The sequence below is a fragment of the Canis lupus genome, chromosome X, assembly GCF_011100685.1.
Source record: "Canis lupus familiaris isolate Mischka breed German Shepherd chromosome X, alternate assembly UU_Cfam_GSD_1.0, whole genome shotgun sequence".
NCBI classification, from domain to species: domain Eukaryota; kingdom Metazoa; phylum Chordata; class Mammalia; order Carnivora; family Canidae; genus Canis; species Canis lupus.
The window spans coordinates 36,285,129-36,309,534 of record NC_049260.1 but is presented as its reverse complement, the minus strand read 5'-3'; the positions used below and the strand labels follow the sequence as shown (position 1 = coordinate 36,309,534).

At 37.2% G+C, this 24,406-nt stretch overlaps 1 protein-coding gene across 12 annotated transcripts in view; it reads left to right on the top strand.

Moving 5' to 3' along the window:
• Positions 1-24,406, top strand: part of CASK (calcium/calmodulin dependent serine protein kinase) — a 350,654-nt gene that overhangs the window by 123,872 nt on the left and 202,376 nt on the right. For all 12 annotated transcript variants that reach the window (XM_038587210.1, XM_038587220.1, XM_038587216.1 and 9 more), the window contains exon 3: positions 3,682-3,787. In XM_038587210.1, the coding sequence (XP_038443138.1) occupies positions 3,682-3,787 (106 nt within the window). The remainder of the gene's footprint in view (positions 1-3,681; positions 3,788-24,406) is intronic.

Below are 24,406 nucleotides of genomic sequence, written 5' to 3'. Positions count from 1 at the left end.
AACAGACTAGAGAGGTCGAGCCTGCAGGGCATTTGCTTTACTGTTGGATGCCCAGACTTCTCAGGAAACTAGTGGTGGTGGTGGTGGTGGTGGTGGTACTTAAACCATATAGCGGATTGGTTTAATTTAACTGTTTCTCCAATTACTGTCAGAAAATTAAATAGTACTTTCTGTATTATTCGTGTCCCCTTTTAAAGGGAAATAAATGAACTATTATAGGCACACAGTGAAGTATAAGAGGACCAAATGTAGAAATAGATTATTTTTTAAATTTCCCCAAGAGATTACAAATTGAAAAAATACAGGAAGAGTGGGGGGAATTACCAGTTATTATGGACAAAGTAGCAGTTTTAAAACAGCAATGGTAACTTTGTCAGGGCACTCACAGGAATGTTCTGTGCTAGTATCTGAAAGCAGTTAATCACAACTTCAAATCATCACCTACTTTTGAATTCCTTGCTATTCTGCCTCATGAATTGATTGGTAGGAAAATGCTATTTTTAGTTTGCTATATCAGGAAGGAATTAATCGCACTTAATAAATATATCTTTAATTCACATACACGTCTAAAAACAAGCATTCTGCACTTAATATTCCTGGAATCTATAGTTTTTTGTTTTTTTTTTAAGATTTATTTATTTATTCACAAGAGATACACAGAGAGAGAGACAGAGACACAGGCAGAGGGAGAAGCAAGCTCCCTGTGGGGAACCCGATGTGGGACTCGATCCCAGATCCTCGGATCACGCCCTGAGCCAAAGGCAGACGCTCAACCACTGAGCCACCCAGATGTCCCTGGAATCTATAGTTTGAATGTTTATATAATGTATTTGTGTTTTTCAAACCATGATTTTCCCATTTGGGCTATTTAATATACCCATTGAATCGATATTTGAATTATGGAAAATGATGCCATAATTATCCCAGATGTAAACCATCTTTTGCATCATTGCCCTTATAATTTCAAATAGATTTTTATGTTGTTAGTTTTGTGTTGTTCAGTCTTCTGTTCTATAGTCTTTGAAATGTCAGATCCAGTGATGTTTACATTCCTTTAGTCTTTGAAGGGAGGGTCCTCAGCAATTCTGCCTTCATTTTGAGGGTGGGTAGATAATAAGAAACCAGGCCAGGAGCATTGTTCAGTTGTATTCCATGCAAAAATGTGCAGCCCAGATGGAGAGGAGTCCCTAGGGCATCCGTTTCTACCTGCAGTCTTTTGGTACAACAAATGTGGCACATGGCAAAGTGAGTGTGGAAGTTGAAACACACTGTAGTTACATGAAAGGGACAAAATTAAAAATAAATGGTAAAATGGGTAATAAAACTCCTGAGCTTTTCATAAAATCTGGAGGCAGAACATTCTTGAAGGAGGAGAGAGAAAACCTGCATAAGTATCTGATTTATGTCTCCTGGCTTCAGCCTGGCTTTCCAGCACACTTGTCAAAAGCCTTCCTCTCAGTTATGACTTCTCCACACAAAACCTACACCTTATTCACACCTCTTCTCTCCTGGAAGACCTTTCCAAGCACTTTTGGAGATGGAGACCATTTTTCATGTGCCTCTTCCTTTCTTTCCTTTCCCATGAACACTGAGCCATCCTGCCCTTGAACCCTGCAGTGCTGCATTCTGTACACTCCGTCCACATACTTCTTTAAAAATTTATTTTGGAGAGAGTGTGTGAATGAGTCAGGGAAGGGGCAGAGGGGGAGAGAGAATCTCAAGTAGACTCTTCACTGAGCGTGGAGTCTGACATGGAGCTCAGTCTTACAACCGTGAGATCGTGACCTGAGCCAAAAGAGCCACCCAGGCCCCCGCTCTCCCCCGCACAGCCATTCTTTCATGGGGATCTTACCACTGCCCCCTGAAGGCCAGGGGGCAGTCTACTGAGTAGACTCTGCAGGTCCTGCCTCACCTATGGCCTGACCCATTTCATCTCCAGTAACGAAGGCATTTGTAGAGGCTAACAATCAGCTGGCAGGTATTAGACCCAGCACCAGTTTTCCGACTGTAGATCCTATGGGCCTTTCATCACTGCCACTTACAAACACAGTGTTCCCTTTAAAACAGCAGCAAAAGCAGAAAAACAAAACCTTCTTTGACTTTGCCATTCCTTTCCTACAGCCAGATTCTTCTAATTTGATCATGTCTGAACCTGGCATGATATCGTGGAAGGGCTGCCAACTTTGGAGCTGGACAGGCCAGGGCTCAGACCTACCCCTAATGATAACTGTGTGATCTTGAACACATTTCTAAGCCTCAGCTTCCTCACTTGTAAAGTACCTACATCATAGGATAGTTGGACAGCAAGGGTAATGACTCTATTAAGTGCTTAGCCCAGTGAGAAACATGATAAATTTTAATGTTATTACATAATTGTCTCCTGCATACCAACTTCAAACCGGACCTCTCACAGAACTTGATCTTGCCCAGAATGCTAATGGTCTTTTCTGGCTGACTTACAGCCTTTTCTCAGCCTTCTCCAACTACTCGTGCCTTAATTCCCTCTATTCCCTTGACTTTCTTAAAATTGTATTACTGAGTCTTCCTCTTCTGGTGGCTTCTCTTGTGTCTAAATTACTCATTCTTTTCCTCAGTCTACCCTTATGTAAGTCCACTGTGGTTTAGCCTACAGCAATAGCTCTTACTTGACAAGGCTAAGTTGAATTAATAAATCAGAAAGGAGATAACATTATCTCTTTTGCTTTGTGTGGTACATCCTCAGCCTTGGTTCTTCTTTACCTGTTTGCCTTCTACTTCCAAATATAAAAATGTCACATTGGATTTTATTCATCTGCAAACAGGTAAAACTCCAGCACTATTAACACAGGAAGTCTTTAGCTATCTTGCACCATGTGGACATGGCAAGTCTATGCCTAAAATGTGTTTTTGTATGATGATGATATGAACAGTGTTATTTTCCAAGTAGTATTCTGTAACTTACACAATAGTCTTACCTACGTTGTCTGAATTTGTTCTTCAAGTTAACATGATGAGTCGTGTCCTGAAGTTATCAAATACATTTTATAGATGATGTAAAATAAATTTCTGACTTTGATGCTGGGGGTAAGGGAGCAGTGCCTTTACTGTTTAAATCATTCTATTTTTTTCTTTTGCCCTTTATTCCATGTAACTTCCCTGGTGTGTAAATGCTAGATTTTAGGCTAAAGAATAGACAACATATTCTTATCCAGTTTAGGGAAAACTAAGAAAAAAATGTACAAATCAAAACAGAAAATTGAGTTATTTATTACCAGATCAAGAAAGTTATAAATTTGGATACTTGATTGTAAGAGTTTGGGGAAAAGTATTCATGTTATTTACATTTCTTATAATTAATAAGAGCTGGGGTGCGTGGTTGCCTCAGTCAGTAGAGCATGCAGTTCTTGATCTCTGAATTGAGGGGCCCTGAGCTTAGGTCCCACATTGGATAGAGAACTTAATTACTTAAATAAAAATAAGAATTGACTGTAATAGAGAGATTTAGACTGGCAAAAATATGAAAAAGTTATATTGTCAAAGATTTTTAAAGGGTAAAAAGTTAAGCTTAGTTTAAATGGGGGATTTCATCTCTTTAGTTAGAGAAGTCTTCATGTTGCCATAGACCACATCCATTCATTCATCATTCACTCTGATTGTCTTTTGTTCTTATTTAACAAAGTATGTCCTGTGTTTGTTTTGCAGATCTAAAGCGGGAAGCCAGTATCTGTCATATGCTGAAACATCCCCACATTGTAGAGTTATTGGAAACATATAGCTCAGATGGAATGCTTTACATGGTTTTTGAATTGTGAGTGTACATTTTATTTTCTTAAGAGTTAAAGTTTTAAAGTAGTGCTGCTTTGGGATAATGCTAACACTTTTCTCTTAAAATTTAATAATAGTTGTACACTCATCTGTTTAAAAAAAGCAACAAGAATAAAAGGATTATCTCATCTTAAGCTTCACAATGGCTAAGGAAACACCAGTTGGGCATATTTAGTTACCTTCATTTCTATTATACTTCAGAGAAATGGCTATAGAGAGAGTTCAGATGAATAGCAGGCCCCAAAATATAAAATTCTGACCATAGGAGTCTTGTCAAAGGGAAGTAGGATGGGAGTAGAGGTCTCCATGTAGTAAGCCTCTCTGGCAACTAAAAACAAGTAGTAACAAACTTAACTTCCTATTTTGATATAATTACCATATTGGCTTGTTAAGGAATTTCTGTAAACAACAGAGTATTTTATTTTAATAAGCTACTTGACATGTTTCTCATAGAACTTTTGTCAGTAAGATGGAGAAATGTGAGCTAAGGATAGTATAACTGGGTAGTTTACCCAGTATAACTGGGTAGCTAAGTGGAGGATTGTGTCCAAAGAGATTGTATAAAAGCTTTATGGAATGGCATTCTCTTCAAAATTTTAATCCTGTAACTTTGATTAGGGTCTTTTACAAAGGTGGTGATCAAGGCATTGGCCCGGATTGGAATCATTTTAAAAGACTCCACTGGGGATGAATTTGCTTCCAAGCTCACTCACATGGCTGTTGGCCACAGCCTGTTGAACTGAGAGCCATAGTTCCTGTGAGTCATTGGCCTAGGCTTCCCTAGGTTCCTTGTCACCAGGCCTTTCCATATGGAAGTCAGTCTCGTAACCTAATCTCAGAAATCACACACCATCACTTCTACCATATTCTGTTAGTTAGAAGTCCCCAGATCCAGCCCACACATAAGGGGGAGAGGATTACATAATGGTATGAACACCAGGAGATACTGGTGATCCTTGGGAACCATGGCAGAAGTGCCCCTCACACCCCTCTATGGAAGGCTAACTAATACATTGTATATCTAGGTCAAAATTTCGAAGCATTTTACAAGTTTGTAGCAAAGGAGCGGAAACAGAAAAAGATGAAAACTTAAGACCAGATAATCCAGACTCACTCATTCAGTTATATAAGTGCAAGATCACTATAAGCTTAGTTGAAACTGCTTATGTGAAAAAGATGTAAATGTTTTGAAAGTTAGTTGTTGCAACAGCTTTTAAAAAGCCCTGAATGAGATCTTTGGCTACATAATTAGAAGTATATAGTACTTAGAACCAAGCCCACACTCTGTATTGTATACTCACTCCCTATTCTCCCTAGTGTGTTCATAGTAAGCAGGACACTGGCACGCTTCCCAAAAGGGATGACCAGAGGGGAAAAGAGCCTATAAAATTTTGCTCTTAGGGCAGCCCCGGTGGCGCAGTGGTTTAGCGCCACCTGCAGCCCAGGGTGTGATCCTGGGGACCCGGGATCGAGTACCGCGTCGGGCTTCCTGCATGGAGCCTGCTTCTCCCCTTCTGCCTGTGTCTCTGCCCCTCTCTCTCTCTGAATAAATAAATAAATAAATCTTTTAAAAAAAATTTTGCTCTTAGAGTCAGAGCCTTCAAAATTTTTGTTGGCATACCTGCAAAAAAAGAACTTTGAAAACCAAGTACCTCCTCACATGTTTTTGAGATGATCTATTAAAACTATTGTGAGGCTGTAATTTTTAGTGTTTTGTGTATTCTTTTAAATGTATTTTCTTCAAAACGGTAGATTGGCACCTTTACCTCATTCAATTTATGGAAAATGACTGCTATGTGACCTAAATGGCAAAGCCAGTCATCACTGTCAAGCCAGTCAGCCAAATCAGACTCACTTTCAGAGAAAAATCTGCCTTCATTTTTCAAATAAAATTAAAGTGTTAATAGACATCCCTATGACAGTCATCTTACTATTGATTTTTAATTCTAAAATAGATAAGGCTTTGCCATGCATATATGTCTGGATGAAATAAGATGGCTCTCCTCTTTCTTTCTGAAGCTCTGTTTTGCTCTCAAGGGTCTCTCCCTCAGGAGCTTCGCATTCCCTAGTTGTCTCTAAAGCTAGGCAGGCTTTTCAGGGTGGGTAAGCTGTTCTTCTTTTGAGGTGGACTTATATGAGTGGAGATGTAAAAGGAAACTCAGCAGGCCATAGACTTGTTTTCAGACAGATCAAATTATGGCAAATGAAGAAATGGACATGGTTGCCTTAAAAAGATCCTAATTCTTCTATGTTCTAGAGTGACTTTGGGTACTCTCAGGGATACCCATCTCCCAGTTTGAAGACCATGGAAGAGCTGTTGAAAAAACTGGAAAGCTTTAGTTACTCAAGAATCCATTGATTTTCTTTTTCTGCCAAGGGAGTCTTCAGAGCAAAGGCCATGGTAGAACATAATGGAAGTCTTCAGTTATTTAAAAGAGTGTCATATGTAAGAGGATTATATGTTTGTCCAGTGTAGGGTCAGGAGCTGTAACTGGAATCAACAAGCAGTGGGTAGATTCCACCTCTAAGCAAGGAAAGCCTCTTTAGTAATTAGATTAAGTCAGTGAATGAAGCAGGCTGTCTCACAGCATATGCAATTCCTCACTAGAAATGCTCAAGCTAAAGCTGGACCCATCCAAGGACGCTAACGATAAGGGTTTAATTTTGGACTAGAGAGGGCCTTTAATGTCCCTTCCAATTTTAAGATATTATAAGTCTTTTTTAAAAACTTTCTCTGATTTAATTTTATTCTTTATTCAAGAAGTTTGTATCTGTATAATTATTCACTGAGAAAATGTAAAAACCAGTTTTATATACTCTCAAGTAATGAGCATGGAAAGCAAAATTTTAAGATTCTCCTAAATGTCATCATGTTTGCTATTTGTTTAAAGGAATCTAAGCGACAGTATGGTAGAAAGAAAATGATCTTTGGTGTTATAAAGCTGGGTTAGTATTCCAGCTCTGTCCCTTTTACTAATTATGTGACTTCAACCACATCTTTTAGCTTCTCTGAGCCTCAGGGTTTTTTAACCTTTAAAATCTTCATAAGATTATCAGAGCTAGATGTGAATTCACTTTGTAAAATGGTATGAAGCACTCTGCAACTGGAAGGTATTGTTTCCAGGGAATTTAGCAGGTTAGTTTTAGTATCTCCTGCTAAATTATATGAGATTTTATAGAGCTAACTTTTTGTATGATTCAGTAGTGATTGAAATAATTCCTCAGTGGCAGTATATGTATGTTAAGACTTCATTAAAGTTGCATATCTACCAGTCACCTAATCTCAGTGTTAACCCAAATCATAAGAACGTGGCTTTAAAACTTAATTTTCATAACTTTTTGTTTTTGGAAAATTTCAAGTAACAAGAGAATAGTATGAACCTCAATGCACCTGTCACTGAACTTCAACAGTTATCAGCATTTTGTCATCCTTGCTCTGTGTGTCCTTTACTGTTTTTTCTTTTTTCCTGGTGATTTCTAAAGTGATACCACTTCACCTATAGATATTCCTATTTGGCTTTATAAAGAAGGACTTGATATATAGATACACATAGATATCGATCCATTTATAATATTATCATACCTAGCAAAATGAACAATCATTCCTTAGTATTAGGTCATAATCAGTTGATGTTCAGTTTTCCCTGATTGAACATCAATTTTTGAAAGATCTATTTCTAACTTTAGAATTAATTTTATTAGCTCTGGAGATCTGGAAGTGGATTATGAATCCACAGTTAAAATAACTTAGTTTTCTCAAAAGGACCAGAAACAAAATAGGAATCTAAAATTGTTCTTTTGTATCATTTTTTATAAATTCACCTCAACAGTTGTCTTTGTTCAGTTTTTTGTGTTCTCTTTGATCTCCTGAGTTTAAAACAAATGAGTAAAGAAAAGACCAATTTACTCTTAAGATTTAAGATCCTGTGGTTCAAAGAGCAAAGCAGTAAGTTTGTGTGTGCTTCCACCTACTGGCTAGGTAAGAGATTGTACAGTTGCAGTATAGACAAAGCTACTCCAGAGTTCATTCCATGTTTTTGGCAGTAAGTATAATGATCCCTCATACTCCAGACCCTTTCCACAGATTTCTGACATGCCACCAATACAGAGTAGACAAAGGGAAAACAAGTGAAATAAGGTCAGTTGACTTTGCAATTTTTGGCTACTTGGAAACAGCACTGATGATTCTGATGTAGAAAAAGCTAGATCAAACAATATATTTAGATTATCAGTGAGTTTCTTAATATGGCATCCGTATCTGCCTTTGCCAAAGACTATGTATAACCAACTCTCCCTCTCCCCCCCCCCTTTTTTTTTTTTACCTTTTTTCCCCCTTAAACCGAAGTTATGAAATTATATGGCCCGCTCTGGTTGCTTCTTCTGTTAGAAAACTCTTCCAACTAATTGATACCCATTTAATTACAAATGGTTTTGGAGATGCCTGGTTGGCTCAGTGGTTGAGTGTCTGCCTTAGACTCAGGTCATGATCCCCAGTCCGAGGACTGAGTCCCACATCGGGCTCCCTGCAAGGCTTTCACTTCTCCCTCTGCCTGTGTCTCTGCCTCTCTCTCTGTGTCTCTCATGAATAAATAAATAAAATCTTTTTAAAAATTTAAAAACAATAGTTTTAAGTTTAAAGTATACTCAAATACAGAGACTCACAGAAGCAGAATTTTAGAGCCCAAAAATATTAAAGCAGTAGATTTTAAAATGTAACATTGAAAAATTCTGAGTAGAGCTTGTCAAACAAGCTTGTACCCAGGCACCACCCCTAGATACTCAGTTTCAACAACTGCTAGCCCCAAAATGGGAGGTCAAGAGATGATTGACCTTTAAAGTAGGGGCATTACTATTTAGAGACTATGTTGTCATTTTCCCCAACATTCACAGTAGTTTGTTAGAAATCTGCATGTGTTTGCACTATATCCATTGCTTTGGGATCACACTTAAATTTGGATTTATCTGCAGTAGTTTGCTAAAACATATTTAAAAATATAGGTTCAGTTTTGAAGATGGGCTGTTGTTGTGTCCCCCTCCATTCAAATTAAATGCTTATTTCTAAGTAACACATCCAGGCTTGTCTTCAGTAGTGTCTGATAGTTGAGTTAAACTGTAAATCCCAATTTGGCTGGCCAAGGAATTTTAATTACCTTATTGTAGAATGATTACATATACCATGGGGAGACTTTTACAGTAATTAAATATAGATTTAAAATATATCTGACATGAAAACAATAGTTTGTATCTTTTGAAATAATATTAGTGGTATTTTTGAAGCTCACAAAGTAAATAGACTGATAGCTCTTTTATTATTTTAATTTTATTTCTTTTTCTTTTTGGTCTGGTGTTTATGCTTGGAGAAGGGGATATTTGTAGAATTCATTTATGCTGATAGAGTAGAACTGATTTCTACTTACTAGCAAACTTGCCAAGGAAGGGAAAGTATATTTGTTTCGTATCAAGCAAGAAAAGTCTGAACTCTGGCATTTAAAATTATATGAAGATCTGTACATGCTTTTATAGCTAATCTGATCTATTTTCATTTTTTGTTTTTATGTATTATGATAAAAATTGCTATTCATTCATCACATATTTATTGAATGCCTGCTTAAGTGCTGGGTAATAGGAAATGGTTGGAAAGTATCACTTGGTCCTAATAAACATCAGAAACTTGATACGTAAGGTAATGCAATAAGATATATGAGAGGATATAGCTGGGTGCCTGTGAAGACCTTTGATAAATACTAGTTGAAAGAAAAAACTTCTACATCATAAACTTTTTTTAAAAAAAAATTAAACATTCTCTTGACTGGCTTCACCACTATATTAAATGTTTAGTTTTATTTTAGTTTTAAGAACTATGTGTCGGGGGTCCCCAAGACCTACCCCAGGTTTAATGCTTGACTAAGAGGACCCCTAGGACTCAGCATCTAGTCGTATTCACAACTGTGAATTATTGAAGCTCAAAGATTCTATAAAGCAAAACCAGCAAAGAGAAAAGGTATATGAAATGAAGTCCAGGGACAGCCAGGCACAAGCTTCCAAGGCTCTTCTGCCAGCAACCAGTTGTGATAACACATGTGAAATGTTGCCAACTAGGGAAGCTTATTAGAGACTCAGCACCCAGTGTATTTATTGGGAGCTGATCGTGTAGGCACCCTCTGCCTGGCACATACCACCTTCCAGCCTCCCAAAGAGAAAGCAGGTGTTCGGGATAAATCATATTGTTTGCACAAACAGTTTAGACATAGTGCGCCACGCTTTTCAGTTAGGACGGTAGGAACCCATCCAAGTTGCCAGATGCCAATCAAGAGCTAACTCAGTAGACAGGCCTTTCAAACCCTTCAAAAGCTTATTAGCCTGCTGTCTTCATTTTTTTCTGTACAAACTAAAAAAGAGATAAATAGAAGGGTTTTTAAGTTGATAAAACTCCTGGATCTGCAAACAAAATATAATTGCCTATAAAGAAAATTGTGGAGTTTGGATTTTTTTTTTTACTTTTAACTGTAACTACTGTATCATTTTGACATCTATTAACAGAAAAATGTAGGTGTCCCAATTTTTGTATAAAACAAACCCTAGATTAAGATGCTACAGTGTAGAATAAATTTTAACCTTTGAATGCTGTCTACTATCTTAGAAAGGAATTTGAAGTCACTCTGGTAAATTTTTTTGTATATAAAAGCTGATCTAAAACCACTAAAAATAATTTTGGAATAAGTTCATATATATACAGGATGGCCTGGGTGGCTCAGCAGTTGAGTGTCTGCCTTTGGCTCAGGGCATGATCCCGGGTCTGGGGATCGAGTCCCACATCAGGCTTCCTGCATGGATCCTGCTTCTCCCTCTGCCTATGTCTCTGCCTCTCTCTCTCTCTGTCTCTCATGAATAAATAAATAAAATCTTTTTTAAAAAAGTTCATATATATGTAAAATAAGAAAATTCAATTATTTTTCTGTTATTTAAAAGAAATTTGTTCATTTAAAAACAAAAATTATAAGTAGTTTCTAGTGTAAATAATCTTTACAGTACACATACTTCATACAAATTTAGAAATTGTAGATAATTATAATGACAAAAGTAATACCATTAGCAAAAGTTTTTGCTATGCATGTGTCATATGTAATGATTTCCTTATAGTTGGACATTTATACTGTTTTCCCTATTAGAAATAATGTTATGATTAATAATATTCTTATACATAATTACTTGTTCACATCCCAATTGCTTTATTTCCTCAAAATAAATTTTTAGAAATAGAATTACAAGGTGAAAGAGTGTACGAACACAGACATATACAAACAGCTACATCACACATAAATGTAGCCTTTTCTTATACAATCTGTTACATTTAGAAAAATGCACAGAACTATACAGCTTAAGGAATTATTGTCAAGTGAACAACCATCCACCTACAACTCAGATCAAGAAATAGAAACACTGCCTATTTTCCTCTTACCACAATCCCCTTTTTCTCTCAGAATTACCTTTAATCTAGACTTGACCTCCATGCTTTCATATCTATACCATCCATAAATATCCCTAAGTAATATAATTCAGTATTGTCTGTCGTTTAAAATCTTTATTTAAATGAGATCATATAGCATACATTCTTTTTTGGTCTGTGAGATTGATCCAGGTTGCTTTTGTGCTCCTTCATTTTATCACTGTATAGTATTGGACTGAACATTCACAATTTACTTACTCATTTTAATGTTACTGTGTATTTGAGTTGTTTTCAGATTTGGCTATTTTCAACTATGCTGTTGTAAACAATCTTGTACATATATCCTGGGCACAAGCCTAGGAGTGGAACTGATAGGTTATAGAGCATATACAACCTCAGTTTTCTAAGATAATTCAGAGCTTGTTTTGTAAAGCAGATGTACACACCGACCCTTTACCATTGATATTTGACTGTAAGGTGATCCAAGTCCTAGTTTTCCTGGTACTACCCCTGTTTAAAAAAACCTGTTGTTAGTCCTTATGAATAGCACCCTCCTTTTATTCTCATGATTAGTTATTGCCTACACTGCACACCCTTGCTGATACTTGGCATTGTCAGAATTTTTTATTTTTTGCTCGTTGGTGTGTAGTAAAACCTCATTGTGATTTCTCTTGATTGTTCTTCCCTAATTGCCACTCAGTGACATATCCCTTCATTCTTTTAATATGGTACCTTTAGATTAACAGAAGTTTGTAATTTTAATGCAGTCTAATTTATCAATTTTTTCTTTTATGGTTACTGTTTTGGGTCTTGTTTAAGAAATATTTACTACTCTGAGATTATGAAGATCTCTTCCTATGTTTTATCATCCATCTGAAATTAATTTGGAGTATGCTCTGAGGTAGCAGTCCAATTTCATTTCTTTCCATGTGGATACTTAGCAGCCTCAGCACAATTACTGAAAAGACTGCTCTGCAGACCACTTTTGCCACAAATAAAGCACCTGTATGTGTGTGATTGTTCCCACGTTTTATTCTGGTCCATTAGTATATTTGCCTGGCATTGCACCCAGAGCATGTTGGTTATCTTATTAACTATAGCTTTATAGTAAGTCCTGGTAACTAGGAAATCAAGGACTTTTACCTTGTTCTTCTTCAGCCAGTTCTTGAGGGGTGTACTTCTCCCCATTTTTTATATACATTTTAGAATCAGGCTGGCAGTTTACACACACACATCCCTGTTGGGATTTTGCCTTGAATTTTAGTATCAAATCTTTATAGCAGCTTGAAAATAATTGACATGGTTACAATATTGAGTCTTCCAATTCTTGAACATGATGTCTATCTCCCATTTATTTAGATCTTTGATTTCTTTCAATAATGTTTTATGCTTTACTCTGCAGAGGTTGTTTACATCTTTTGTTATATTTATTCTTAGGTATTTGTTTTTAAAGGTAGATCCATCTCTCTCATATCCTTTCTCTTTCCCTCCTTCCTTTTACTGACTTTATATTCCTTTCTATTCATTAAGCTGTATCAATCCCGATAATTTATCTGTAGAACCACTTGAATTTTCTGCATACCTGATCATATCATCTGTGTAGGAGGAGAATTTTGTTTATTCCTTTATCATTCTTATACATACTGCTTTATCTAGCCTTTACTGCAATGGGTTAAACATTCAGAGCAATGGTGATAGCAGTTATCTATCTTTATTTCTGATCTTAGAGTTTGTTAAGCATGATTGGATGGTGAATTTTATCAAGTGCTTTTTTTTCTGTATATGTTGAAATGACCACATGACTCCTTTGATCTGTTACTGCAGTGAATTTCATTGATCCTTTGGCTATCCATACTTGGCCATGATGTATAATCCTTATATTCCCTTTTATGTATTGCTAGGTTTGGTTTGTTTGTATATATGTTTTAGACATTTTACATCTATATTTATAGAAATATTGTACTATAATTTTCTCATATTGTCCATACCAGGTCTTCGTATCTAGATTGTGCTAGCCTCATAAAATGAGTTGGGGAGTGTTCTCTGGTTTTGCTTTTTCTCTTTATGATTGGCAGAACTCACCTATAGACCCATTCAGGCCATACTTTCTTGTGAGAAGGGTTTTCATTTCTGATTCAATTCCTTAAATATTTATAGGAATATTTGGTTTTTTATTTATTACTCTTGCTTTGGATGAATTGTATGTTGCTAGGGATGAATTCCTTTTTTTGAAACTTTTTAAACAGTTTTGGCACAAGTTGGTTCATAACAACTCTGCAGGATCTTTTCCATTCTTTGGTAATTTGTGCCTTTTCTTTTTCCTTCTCAGCCTTGCTAAGTATTCGCCAGTTTTATCAGTCTTTTAAATGACTTTTAGCTTTGTAAATCCTTTTCATTGCATATTTATTCTATTTCAATAATTTCTGGTTGTTGTTATTTTCATCTTTCTACTTTGGGTTTACTTTTCTAGGGTTTTTTTTTCCCTCCCTTTTAATTTTCAATGTTTTTGTACCCTTGGGTTTTAGATGTGTCTCTTATTTAAAGGCATATAATTTTTTTAATTCTAGACTCTCAATTTTTGACTTTTAACTGGAGCATTTGGTACATTTATACTTAATGATATTTGAGGATAGTTGATTTATGCCTATGGTATTCTTTTTTTTAATAAAATAATTTTTATTGGTGTCCAATTTACCAACATACAGAATAACACCCAGTGCTCATCCCGTCAAGTGTCCCCCTCAGTATTCTTACGTGCTTTCTGTTGTACTGCCTATTATGTATTTCTTTCCCTTGCCTTCCCTGACTTATTTGGGTCAATTGAATATGTTTGATCATTCTATTTTTTCTCTACTAACTTGGAAATTTAAGTATTCTTTTCTGTTATCTTAGTGTGTACCTCAGGAATTATAGCACAACTCCCTAATGCATCATGCTCTAATCTTGATACCATAATTGTCTTCCTGAGTAGTACAAGCACTGTAGAACACATAAATTTGATGTAATGCCCCTCCTTTGACTTACAGGCTGTTGTTTTCACATATTTATATTTGTTTGCATAGATACATAAGCTATATGCATTGACATCACTCCAACTTCTTTTATTATTAGTTTAGATTTACCCCCACACTTGTCCTTTCGTTGTTCATTATTCTTTCAGCATCTCTAAGGTTTTATCTGGATTCATTTTTCCTATGTCAGTCTGCCGGATGCAAACTCTCCATTTTTATTAGTTTCAGAATTTCCTTCTATCTCCTTCAGTCTTGAAGGATATTCACTGAGTAGAGCATTCTAGGTCAGCTTTTTGGTTCCATTAGATATTATTCTACTATCTTCTGGCTTCCATTGATGTTGAGAATTCAGGTAGCAGTCTATCACTAATCTAAGGGTGATCTCTATTTCACAAGTTATTAAAAAATGTTTTCTTCATCTTTTGTTTTCTCTGTGGGTTGTGTGCGTGCATGTGAGTGGGTGTATTAGTCTTCCCTTTGATTCGTTAAGTCTCTTGAATCAGTGTACTCATATTGTTTGTGGTAATGGAAAATTTTCAGCCATTGTCTCTTTAAATGTTGCCTCTGCCCCTTTCTTCCTCTCATCACCTTTGTGACCACTTAAGCATACCTTATGGTATGCTCTATGTCTTCTATATTTTGCATGTTTTTCTCTTGAAAAATCTATATTACTTTTCATTATTTTCATTTTCTTACAAAAAAATTCAAGCTCAGCTTGTATGTTCTGGGATCTAATAAGATTCATTATTTGATAATCTATGCTGGATAATCTCAATATACGAAGTCCCTTTGGGTTTGTCTTTATTGTTTATCATTTCTGCTGGTTCTTGTGCAAGATCTCTTACCCTTCGTGTGCCAGATTCATTTTGACTGTGTGCTGGAAATTATTTCAAATATTACTGGCCTAAATAACTCTTTCTTCCCCCCAGAGAGGACTTTCATTTGCTTCTACCAGGCACCTTCAGGCACTGGCAGTTTGGAACTATGTTAAAGTTTAAAGCTCAGATGTTTAAGAGCACTCAGAGATCAAGGCAAATTCCAAGTATGTGAGGGGGCTAATTAGTTCTGGTTCACCCCTAGCTCGTTAGGGTCTTAGCTCAAGGTTGAAGAGTACCTTGAGTACTTCTGTGCTTTATGAGATTCCTCTGAATTCTGACCCTTTTTCACTTGGAGATCTTCTGTGTAAGCACATGTCCCCAGGGCAGGAAGGACTCTGATTCTTTTTTTTTTTTTTTTGTATATTTTTTATTGGAGTTCAATTTGCCAACATACAGTATAACACCGAGTGCTCATCCCATCAAGTGCCCCCCTCAGTGCCTGTCACCCAGTAACCCCATCCCTCTGCCCACCTCCCCTTCCACTACCCCTTGTTCATTTCCCAGAGTTAGGAGTCTCTCGTGTTCTGTCACCCTCTCTGATTTTTCTGGCTCATTTTCTCTCCTTTCCCCTATAATCCCTTTCACTATTTTTTATATTCCCTGTATGAGTGAAACCATATGTTTGTCCTTCTCCGATTGACTTACTTTACTCAGCATAATACCCTCCAGTTCCATCCATGTCGAAGCAAATGGTGGGTATTTGTCGTGTCTAATGGCTGAGTAATATTCCATTGTATATATAGACCGCATCTTCTTTATCCATTCATCTTTTGATGGACTCTGAGGCTCCTTCCACAGTTTGGCTACTGTGGACATTGCTGCTATAAACATTGGGGTGCAGGTGTCTTGGCTTTTCACTGCATCTGTATCTTTGGGGTAAATCCCCAGTAGTGCAATTGCTGGGTCATAGGGTAGCTCTATTTTTAAACTCTTGGAGGAACCTCCACACAGTTTTCTAGAGTGGCTGTGCCAGTTCATATTCCCACCAACAGTGCAAGAGAGTTCCCCTTTCTCCACATTCTCTCCAACATTTGTAGTTTCCTATCTTGTTAATGTTCACCATTCTCACTGGTGTGAGGTGCTATCTCATTGTGGTTTTGATTTGTATTTCCCTGATGGCAAGTAATGCAGAGCATTCTCTCACGTGCTTGTTGGCCATATTTATGTCTTCCTCTGTGAAATTTCTGTTCATGTCTTTTGCTCATTTCATGATTGGATTGTGTGTTTCTTTGCTGTTGAGTTTAATAAGGTCTTTAAAGAGCTTTGATACTAGTCCTTTATCTGATACATCATTTGCAAATATCTTCTCCCATCCTGTAGGTTGTCTTTTAGTTTTGTTCACTGTTTCTTTTCGTGTGCAGAAGCTTTTTATCTTGATGAAGTCCCAATAGTTCATTTTGGCTTTTGTTTCACTTGCCTTCATGGATGTATCTTGCAAGAAGTTGCTGTGGCCAAGTTCGAAAAGGGTGTTGCCTGTGTTCTCTGGGATTTTGATGGATTCTTGTCTCATATTTAGATCTTTCATCCATTTTGAGTTTATCTTTATGTATGGTGTAAGAGAATGGTCTAGTTTCATTCTTCTGCACGTGGCTGTCCAGTTTTCCCAGCACCATTTATTGAAGAGACTGTCCTTTTTCCATTGGATAGTCTTTCCTGCTTTGTCAAATATTAGTTGACCATAGAGTTGAGGGCCCATTTCTGGGTTCTCTATTCTGTTCCATTGATCATATGTCTGTTTTTATGCCAGTACCACACTGTCTTGATGATCACAGCTTTGTAATACAACTTGAAATCCGGCATTGTGATGCCCCCAGCTCTGGTTTTCTTTTTCAATATTTCCCTGGCTATTCGGGGTCTTTTCTGATTCCACACAAATCTTAAGATGATTTGTTCCAACTCTCTGAAGAAAGTCCATGGTATTTTGATAGGGATTGCATTGAATGTGTGCATTGCCCTGGGTAGCATAGACATTTTCGCAATATTAATTCTTCCAATACATGAGCATGGAATATTTTTCCATCTCCTTGTGTCTTCCTCAGTTTCTTTCAGAAGTGTTCTTTAGTTTTTAGGGAGGACTCTGAGTCTTGATACCTCTCTGAGTTCCCATTCTCTCCCAGATTTTAGGCAACATTCTTGACAATTTGGTTAGTACTTTGATGTTTCCAGGAAGTTTTTTAATCCCACTTTTTTCTTGTCTTCGATGGGAGATATCACCTAGCCAATGTCAGCAATATAGTTAAAACTTCTTTTAGATAGTATCATATCATTCTCCATACAGATTTACCAATTTATATTCAAACCAGTGATAGATGACAGCATCCATGTTTTACATTTCGATAAGTCAAAATGTTTTGGTTGAATTTGCATTTGTTTTGTTACTAGTATGGTTGAATATCTTTTAAAGTATCCACCCATTTCTTTTCATCCGTTCACTTTTTTTAATTTTTTGACATTTTATAGGCATTCTGGTATTTACAAAGGATATTTACTCTTTTCATATATTTGCAAATATTTTCCCCAAATTTACCTATTTAATTTTGTTTATGTTATAGAATTTCTTGTGTGTTTATTTTTTAAATATGCAGAAGTTTACATTCTGCCAGAGAAAAAAGTTACAAATAAGCAAGAGTAAAGATGAGTACGTGTGTATAAGTTAATACACACACATACATTTCCTGGCTTTCTCCCCTAGGAGAGTCTAGAAGCAGTGGAGCCGCAGTAGTATGAGCACACGCATACCCAGATTTTCATTTCTTTTTTTTTAAAGATTTTATTTATTTATTAGAGAGAGAGAAAAAGAAATCTTCATTTCTAGATGTCATTCCCTGATAGAAGGCGCCTGGGCTCCTTGGAGAAATGATGACTCCTAGAACTAGGGCAGAGAATATACAAGATGAGCTGGGAGCATTTTATAGTGTCTGAAAGGAAGGAAGTGCTCAAAGAAACAAAAAATAGGGGCATGTCAAAGGGTCACAGGAGCCAACCTAAAAGAAGTCTCTGTGGCCAGACCTGGAACAATTTGGGTAACAAAGTAACAGTATTGGATTGTAACCCAGAGTACAAAATACATATCTATGAGTCCATACTGATACACATAAATTATTGAATAAATTGACACTGGGAGAGAGGAAACAAATCTTTACAGAATTCCAAACAGTATTTGTAGATACTACCCCCACACACACCATCCTGCCAGGAGACGGAGATAATCCCTCTCCTTCCTTCATTGTGGGCTGGACTTGGTGACTCACTTTCAAAGAACAAAGGATGGAAAGGAGAACATAGTAGTTTGACAGTGGAGAGAACTGGCTGGTCCTCTTCCCCCTAAACAAAGAATCAAGTTAACACCTCCAGTGATGTCATGTGGCTATCACGTGTCTCCTGAGGTGATTGGAAGAGAAGGGTGCTTCTCTGTAATATCCTTTCCCAAAACCCACAACCCCCATTTAAACTGGAAAAAAAAAAAAAAACAACCCACAGATTGAAATTGAGGGACATTCTACAAAACAGCTGGCCAGCACTCCCCCCCCCCTTTTTTTTTTTAAAGCAGTCGAGGTCACGAAAAACTAGAAAAGACTGAGAAATTGTCACAGACCAGAGAAAACTAAGGAGCCTAAATAACAAAATGCATTGTTCTGTCTGTCCCGCATAGGATCCTGGAGCAAAGTACATTAGTCAACAAACCAAAGTCCAACTACAGTTTGGAGTTGAATCAGCAGTAATGTAGCAGCGATACTCTCTTAGTTTTGGCAAATGTGCTATAGTTACCTAAGATTTTAACCATAGGGGAAGCTGGGTGAGAGGCATATGGGAACTCTCTATACTATCTTTGCACTTTTTTATGTAAATCTAAAGTTATTCTAAACTAAAAAGTTTTCTTCAAAACCAAGCAAAAGTGAAACCACAAGTTTATAGCATTATTTCCAGTTTAAGGTAATAATTACAGATTTTTATTTATGAGTCATTTACTAGATAATAAGGTATTGTTGATTTTTAACATAATTTTATTATTGCAGTCACTTTACAAAGAGTTCTTACCTTGTGGAGATAAGTGCTAAAATACTTATACATAAGGTGATATTAATGTCTGGGATCTGCCTCAAAATCAGGTGAGAGGTGAGCAGGGGGCACTGGGTTTGAGGTATAAGTTAAGATGAGCTACGAAGTTGTCAGTTACTGGAGCAGAATAATGGGTATATAAGGCTTTATTACTGTATACTTTCTCCTTTTGAAAGTTTTCCAGAATGTAGAGTTATTTTTTTTAAGTGAGAAAGCAGAGTTTTACTTAACTTTATAAATTTTCTGTTTGTATATCTTTTCTCTGAAAATCTGGGTTCCTTACCACATTAACATACTTACTTGCTTCATCTTACTGATTTAAAGATACAATAAAAGTAAGACTACTGAGTGCAGATTAGGATTTCTTTGCCCTTCTTTTCATCCTTAGGGTATATCCCACTAGCGATGAACAGTCACAAGCACTGGTGTTAGAAATCACTTAAATAACTCTGTGGTTATGTGACGAGCTTGATATAGAGTTACGTTTGTTTATATCAGTTTGGATTTTTTCTAATTAAAGTTTTTACTGGAGAATTGTAGCTTCACATGCCGCTATAAGAAATAATACAGAGAGATCCTTGTAGATGTTGCCCAGTTTCTCCCAACACTAACATTTTGCAAAACTAGTATAATATCACAACCAGGATATTGACATTGATACACTCTACTGATCTTATTCAGATATCAACATTAGTTTGTTTTTAATTTTAGGGATCGCCTCTTTCTTTTTCATCTTGATTTAATTTTGTTTTTAGATTGTGAAAAACATGTACATGATTACAAAGTCAGACTTATGAATAAGGTTCATTCAAAAAGGTTTGGCTTGCCTCCCTGTCCCCATTCACTTCCTACCTTTGAGGAAATTATTTCTTAAAAATAAAACAAGGTTGTTTTAGTAGTTTTATTTATCTCTGAAAATGTAAGAAAATATGTGTATATTACATGTTGTTGTACCACCTCTTGTTCTTACACACTCTCATATATGCTGTTGTAAACCTTGATTATTTTTAACAGTATGAAAACACTGAGGATCTCTCCATAGCAATATATAGGCATCTTCATTCCTGTTTATACCCGCTTAATACTCCATTATAGGTACAGAATAGTTTATTAAGCCAGTCCCCTACTAATGGACATTCAGATAATTTCCAGTCTTTTTCTGTTATGTTAATAACCTTGTACATACATCATTTCATACTATTGATAATGGCAAATTCATTCTATAGATGTTGTACCACTTTGCATTCCTACCAGCATGGTATGAGAGACCTTAATTTTAAATTGTGATCTAAAGAACTGAAATAATCTCTGAGGTATTTACTAATTAATATAACATTTCATTCTAAAACTGTGCATAAATCTGGACAAAGACGGTTGTAGATAAATTCTGATTTATTTGTATTGCCCTTATCCATGTCTGTAGACTAGACCAGAATGCTGTTAACTGCAATGAATACCATATCATTGTGAGGTGTCTGAACCCAAGAGAATTTGTAATACCCAGAAGTAGAGATAAAATCATTCACCCTTCCACCAACTCTTGACTTGACTCTGTAGGCAGTGTCTTTGAATATTAGTATTTGTTCTTTTTGCTAGACTCTAGAAAGTATTGCTTGTCTTAAAGGTACCCTTCATATTTCTTGTGCGCATTATTGAGGGCTAAGAAGTTCACAAGAAATAGGGCCAAATCTTAATGGGCCTTTTAAAGACATGGCAAGGATTTTGGATTTTAAAGTTGTAGATGCCATCACAAGCAAACTTATATGATCAGACAGCTTTTTTTTAAAGCATTCTTTGGCTACAGTATTGCTGCAGGATTGGATTTGGATGTAGGGAAAATTAGGAGACCACTACAGTGATCATCTAGCATGAACATTGATGGCTAGGATAGATAAATCAGTGTCAATAAAGATAAAAGAGAGTGACTAGAATCTGAAGATATTTAGGAATTAGAATGGACAGGATTTGATGATTGGATAAAGGAAGTAAGGAAGCAGGAGACAAACTTGACTCTGGTTGCTGGCTTGAGTACTTGATATGTGGTGGTGCCTGGAATTAGATTGTGAAATATATTTTGGACATATTGAGTTTAAGTTTCTGTGAGACATCTGAGTGACCAAGTGGAATACGTGGACTAGGAGCGCAGACAGAGATCTAGAGACTTGGGAATATTTGCTATTTAGATGGGTTAGGAGAGTATAGAGAGGGAGAAGAAAATAAGACTTGAGGACTAAGGGTCTCCCAAATTTGAAAGATTGTAGAACAAGGAGGAATAGCTAACAAATGAGAGAAGGAATGGCCTAAGAGATGGCAGGGAAGATAATGACAGCAAGGTGTGAGAGAAGCCAGGTAAAGAGACTATATCAAAAACAATATTGAAAAAAAAAACAATATTGCAGGGAAATGAAGTTTGGGTATATCTTAGTTTCATCCTTTACCAAACTCCCTTACTCCTCAACTGGTGCCCTACACTCCTGCTACACAGATTTCCCATTCTGGCTCAGTTCTCAGATGTACTCCCTGTTTGCCATCTCTCAGTATCTCTTTGCTCCCATTTGATATCCCTGTATGTGGTAGTTCATCTCCTTAGGGAGAGAGTGGGTGAAATGTTACAGGACAAATGGAGAGGCCTCTATTGTTGTCCTAACTCTGTCACCAACTTTGTCCATTTAGTAATCTTGTTTCTTAATGTCTGCTACCTGTGACACATAAGCTAGAAGCTCAGGACAGAGATGGATAGACATGGAAACAATTACAATGAGAAGAGAGGGAGAGAGGAAGGAATGAAGGGAGATTCCTTCATAGAGGAGGAATACGGAGACTTGAAGGGGGATGACCAGGAGTTTGTCAAGTTGTAAACTAGAGGAAAGTATTGAAGATATAAAGGTACAGAAGCCTCATGAACTTTAAAGAAAGAAAACAGAATGCAGCCAGGCTTCAGAAGAACTAGGAAGAATGAACTGAAAAACCAGGGTCACTGCTCCCTTCACCCCTCAGGGCTTTGCATCTACTTTACCCTGGAAAAAGCAGCTTTCCCTGTGTACTCATGGGCTGGCACATAGCCCTCAAAAAGGCTCCCCAGTACCCAAATCTGCATGACCTTCAAGTCCAAGTTATTTCTTTCCGCTTCTCTTACTTGTTCCAAGCAAACAGAATGCGAATGAATGAGTGAATGAATTTATTTGATTTTTCTCAGTCTCCCTCTTTTCTAGAACCGTGAATGTCCTAAGTTTTGACCTAACTCTCTATGGATAACCTCCTTTTGTTTGGCTGGGGTTTTTTTTTAAGATTTTATTTTTAAGGGCAGCCCCGGTGGCACAGCGGTTTAGCGCTGCCTGCAGTCTGGGGTGTGATCCTGGAGACCCAGGATCGAGTCCCATGTCGGGCTCCCTGCATGGAGCCTGCTTCTCCCTCTGCCTGTGTCTCTGCCTTTCTCTCTCTCTCTCTCTCTCTCTCTCTCTCTCTCTCTCTGAGTCTCTATGAATAAATTTTTAAAAGATTTTATTTTTAAGTAATCTATACACTTAACATGAGGCTGGAACTCACAACCCTGAGATCAAGAGTCATGCTCTACCGACCAAGCCAGCCAAGTGCCTTGGATAACTCCTTTTGAACCGAGGATCTGTTCCATTTCCATGCAGGGGCACACAAAAACCCACTGCTGTGTCCATACTTGGGCTGAGGGTCTAGGTGGGAGAGCTGAATAGAGCATAGTATAGGCAAACTGGCTGTAAGTGGCAAAGGAGGTAAGCATTACAAGCCTGGCAAAGAGCATGTGGGATGGCAAGAAATGCAAGTCAGTATACAGGATTGGGGCACTCTTAATAATGGTGGGCTATTACTTTGGAACAAGGTGCAGGATGAGTGAGTGACTACAAATAAATTCGAACATATAGTAATAAAAACTACTGGTGATGTGTGTAACTGGATGCTACACTTTATACTTTTTGATTGTCTCTCACTTCCTCTCATCAACCCACTGAGACTAGTTACTGTGCCCATTTTATAGGTGAGAAAACTATGGCTTAGCAGGTGGTGACTTGTTCAAGGTCACAGAGCTAGTATGCTGAAGCCAGGGTTCCATCCTGGGCTGTTTGACTCTGGTGCCCTCACTGTTACTTGTGCTGATACATCTAAGACCTTTTCTTATTTGTTTTAAATTTGTTTATCTGCTTGTTTATGTCATCTCTACATCCAATGAGGGGCTCAAACTTCCAACCCTGAGATGAAAAGTCCCATGGTGGGATGAGCACTGGGTGTTATGCTATATGTTGGCAAATTGAACTCCAATTAAAAAATTATTTAAAAAAAAAGTCCCGTGCTCTTCTGACTGAGCCAGCCAGGCACCCCACACACCTAGGGCTTTTCATGCCATGTTAAAGATTTTAATTCATCCATTCACAAATATTTATTGAATGCCTGCAGTGTGTTCAGACATTGTTTTTAGGTGCTGAGGATTTAACAGTGATTGATTCAAAGCCCATGCCTACATTAAACTTATAATCTGATAGAAGAGACACCCTGACAAATAAATATGCAGTAACAATAGCAAGAAGTGATGAATGCCGTGAATAACAAGGGCCAGGTCAGGGATTGAGAATGATGAGGACAGAGTGTTCACAGTCCTTTCTGAGGAGGTGACATGTGACCAAACTTTAAATTTTATTCTATAGGTAATGGAGACATCAGAGTAATTTTACCAAGGCAATAATATAATCAGATTTGTACTTTAGACCCCATATGAAGAACGTAGTAGAGGGTCCATAAATAATTCCAGGCAAGATGGTATTTGGAGTCCAACTTCCTTATTGTAATAGGGACCAAGGGCCCCCAAGGAAAGGGAACTAGAGTCTGACTCACCACGTGAAATCCAGGGCTGGGACCAAGGCCGTCAATCTCAAACAGTAGCTGAGAAAAGCTGTAGCCATCATAACAGGCTACGTATCTAGCTAAAGGGGGACAGGAGGAAAAACAAAAACAAGAAACCGCCATTTAGGATTACTGTCCAAATGAAAATTTCAAAGCACACAAAGAAAAAGATCCAGAAACAAACTCAACAGATAGGACGTTGGGTCTGAAGGAAATGGAAATAATAGAAGAATCTGAAAGGAACTTCAGAGTCCTCAAAAAGAAAAAAAGGAAGGGGTAACATCCACAGAGCAAGAGCCTGTTTGTTCTGTTTCGTAAATGTTATAAAATCCTTAGGA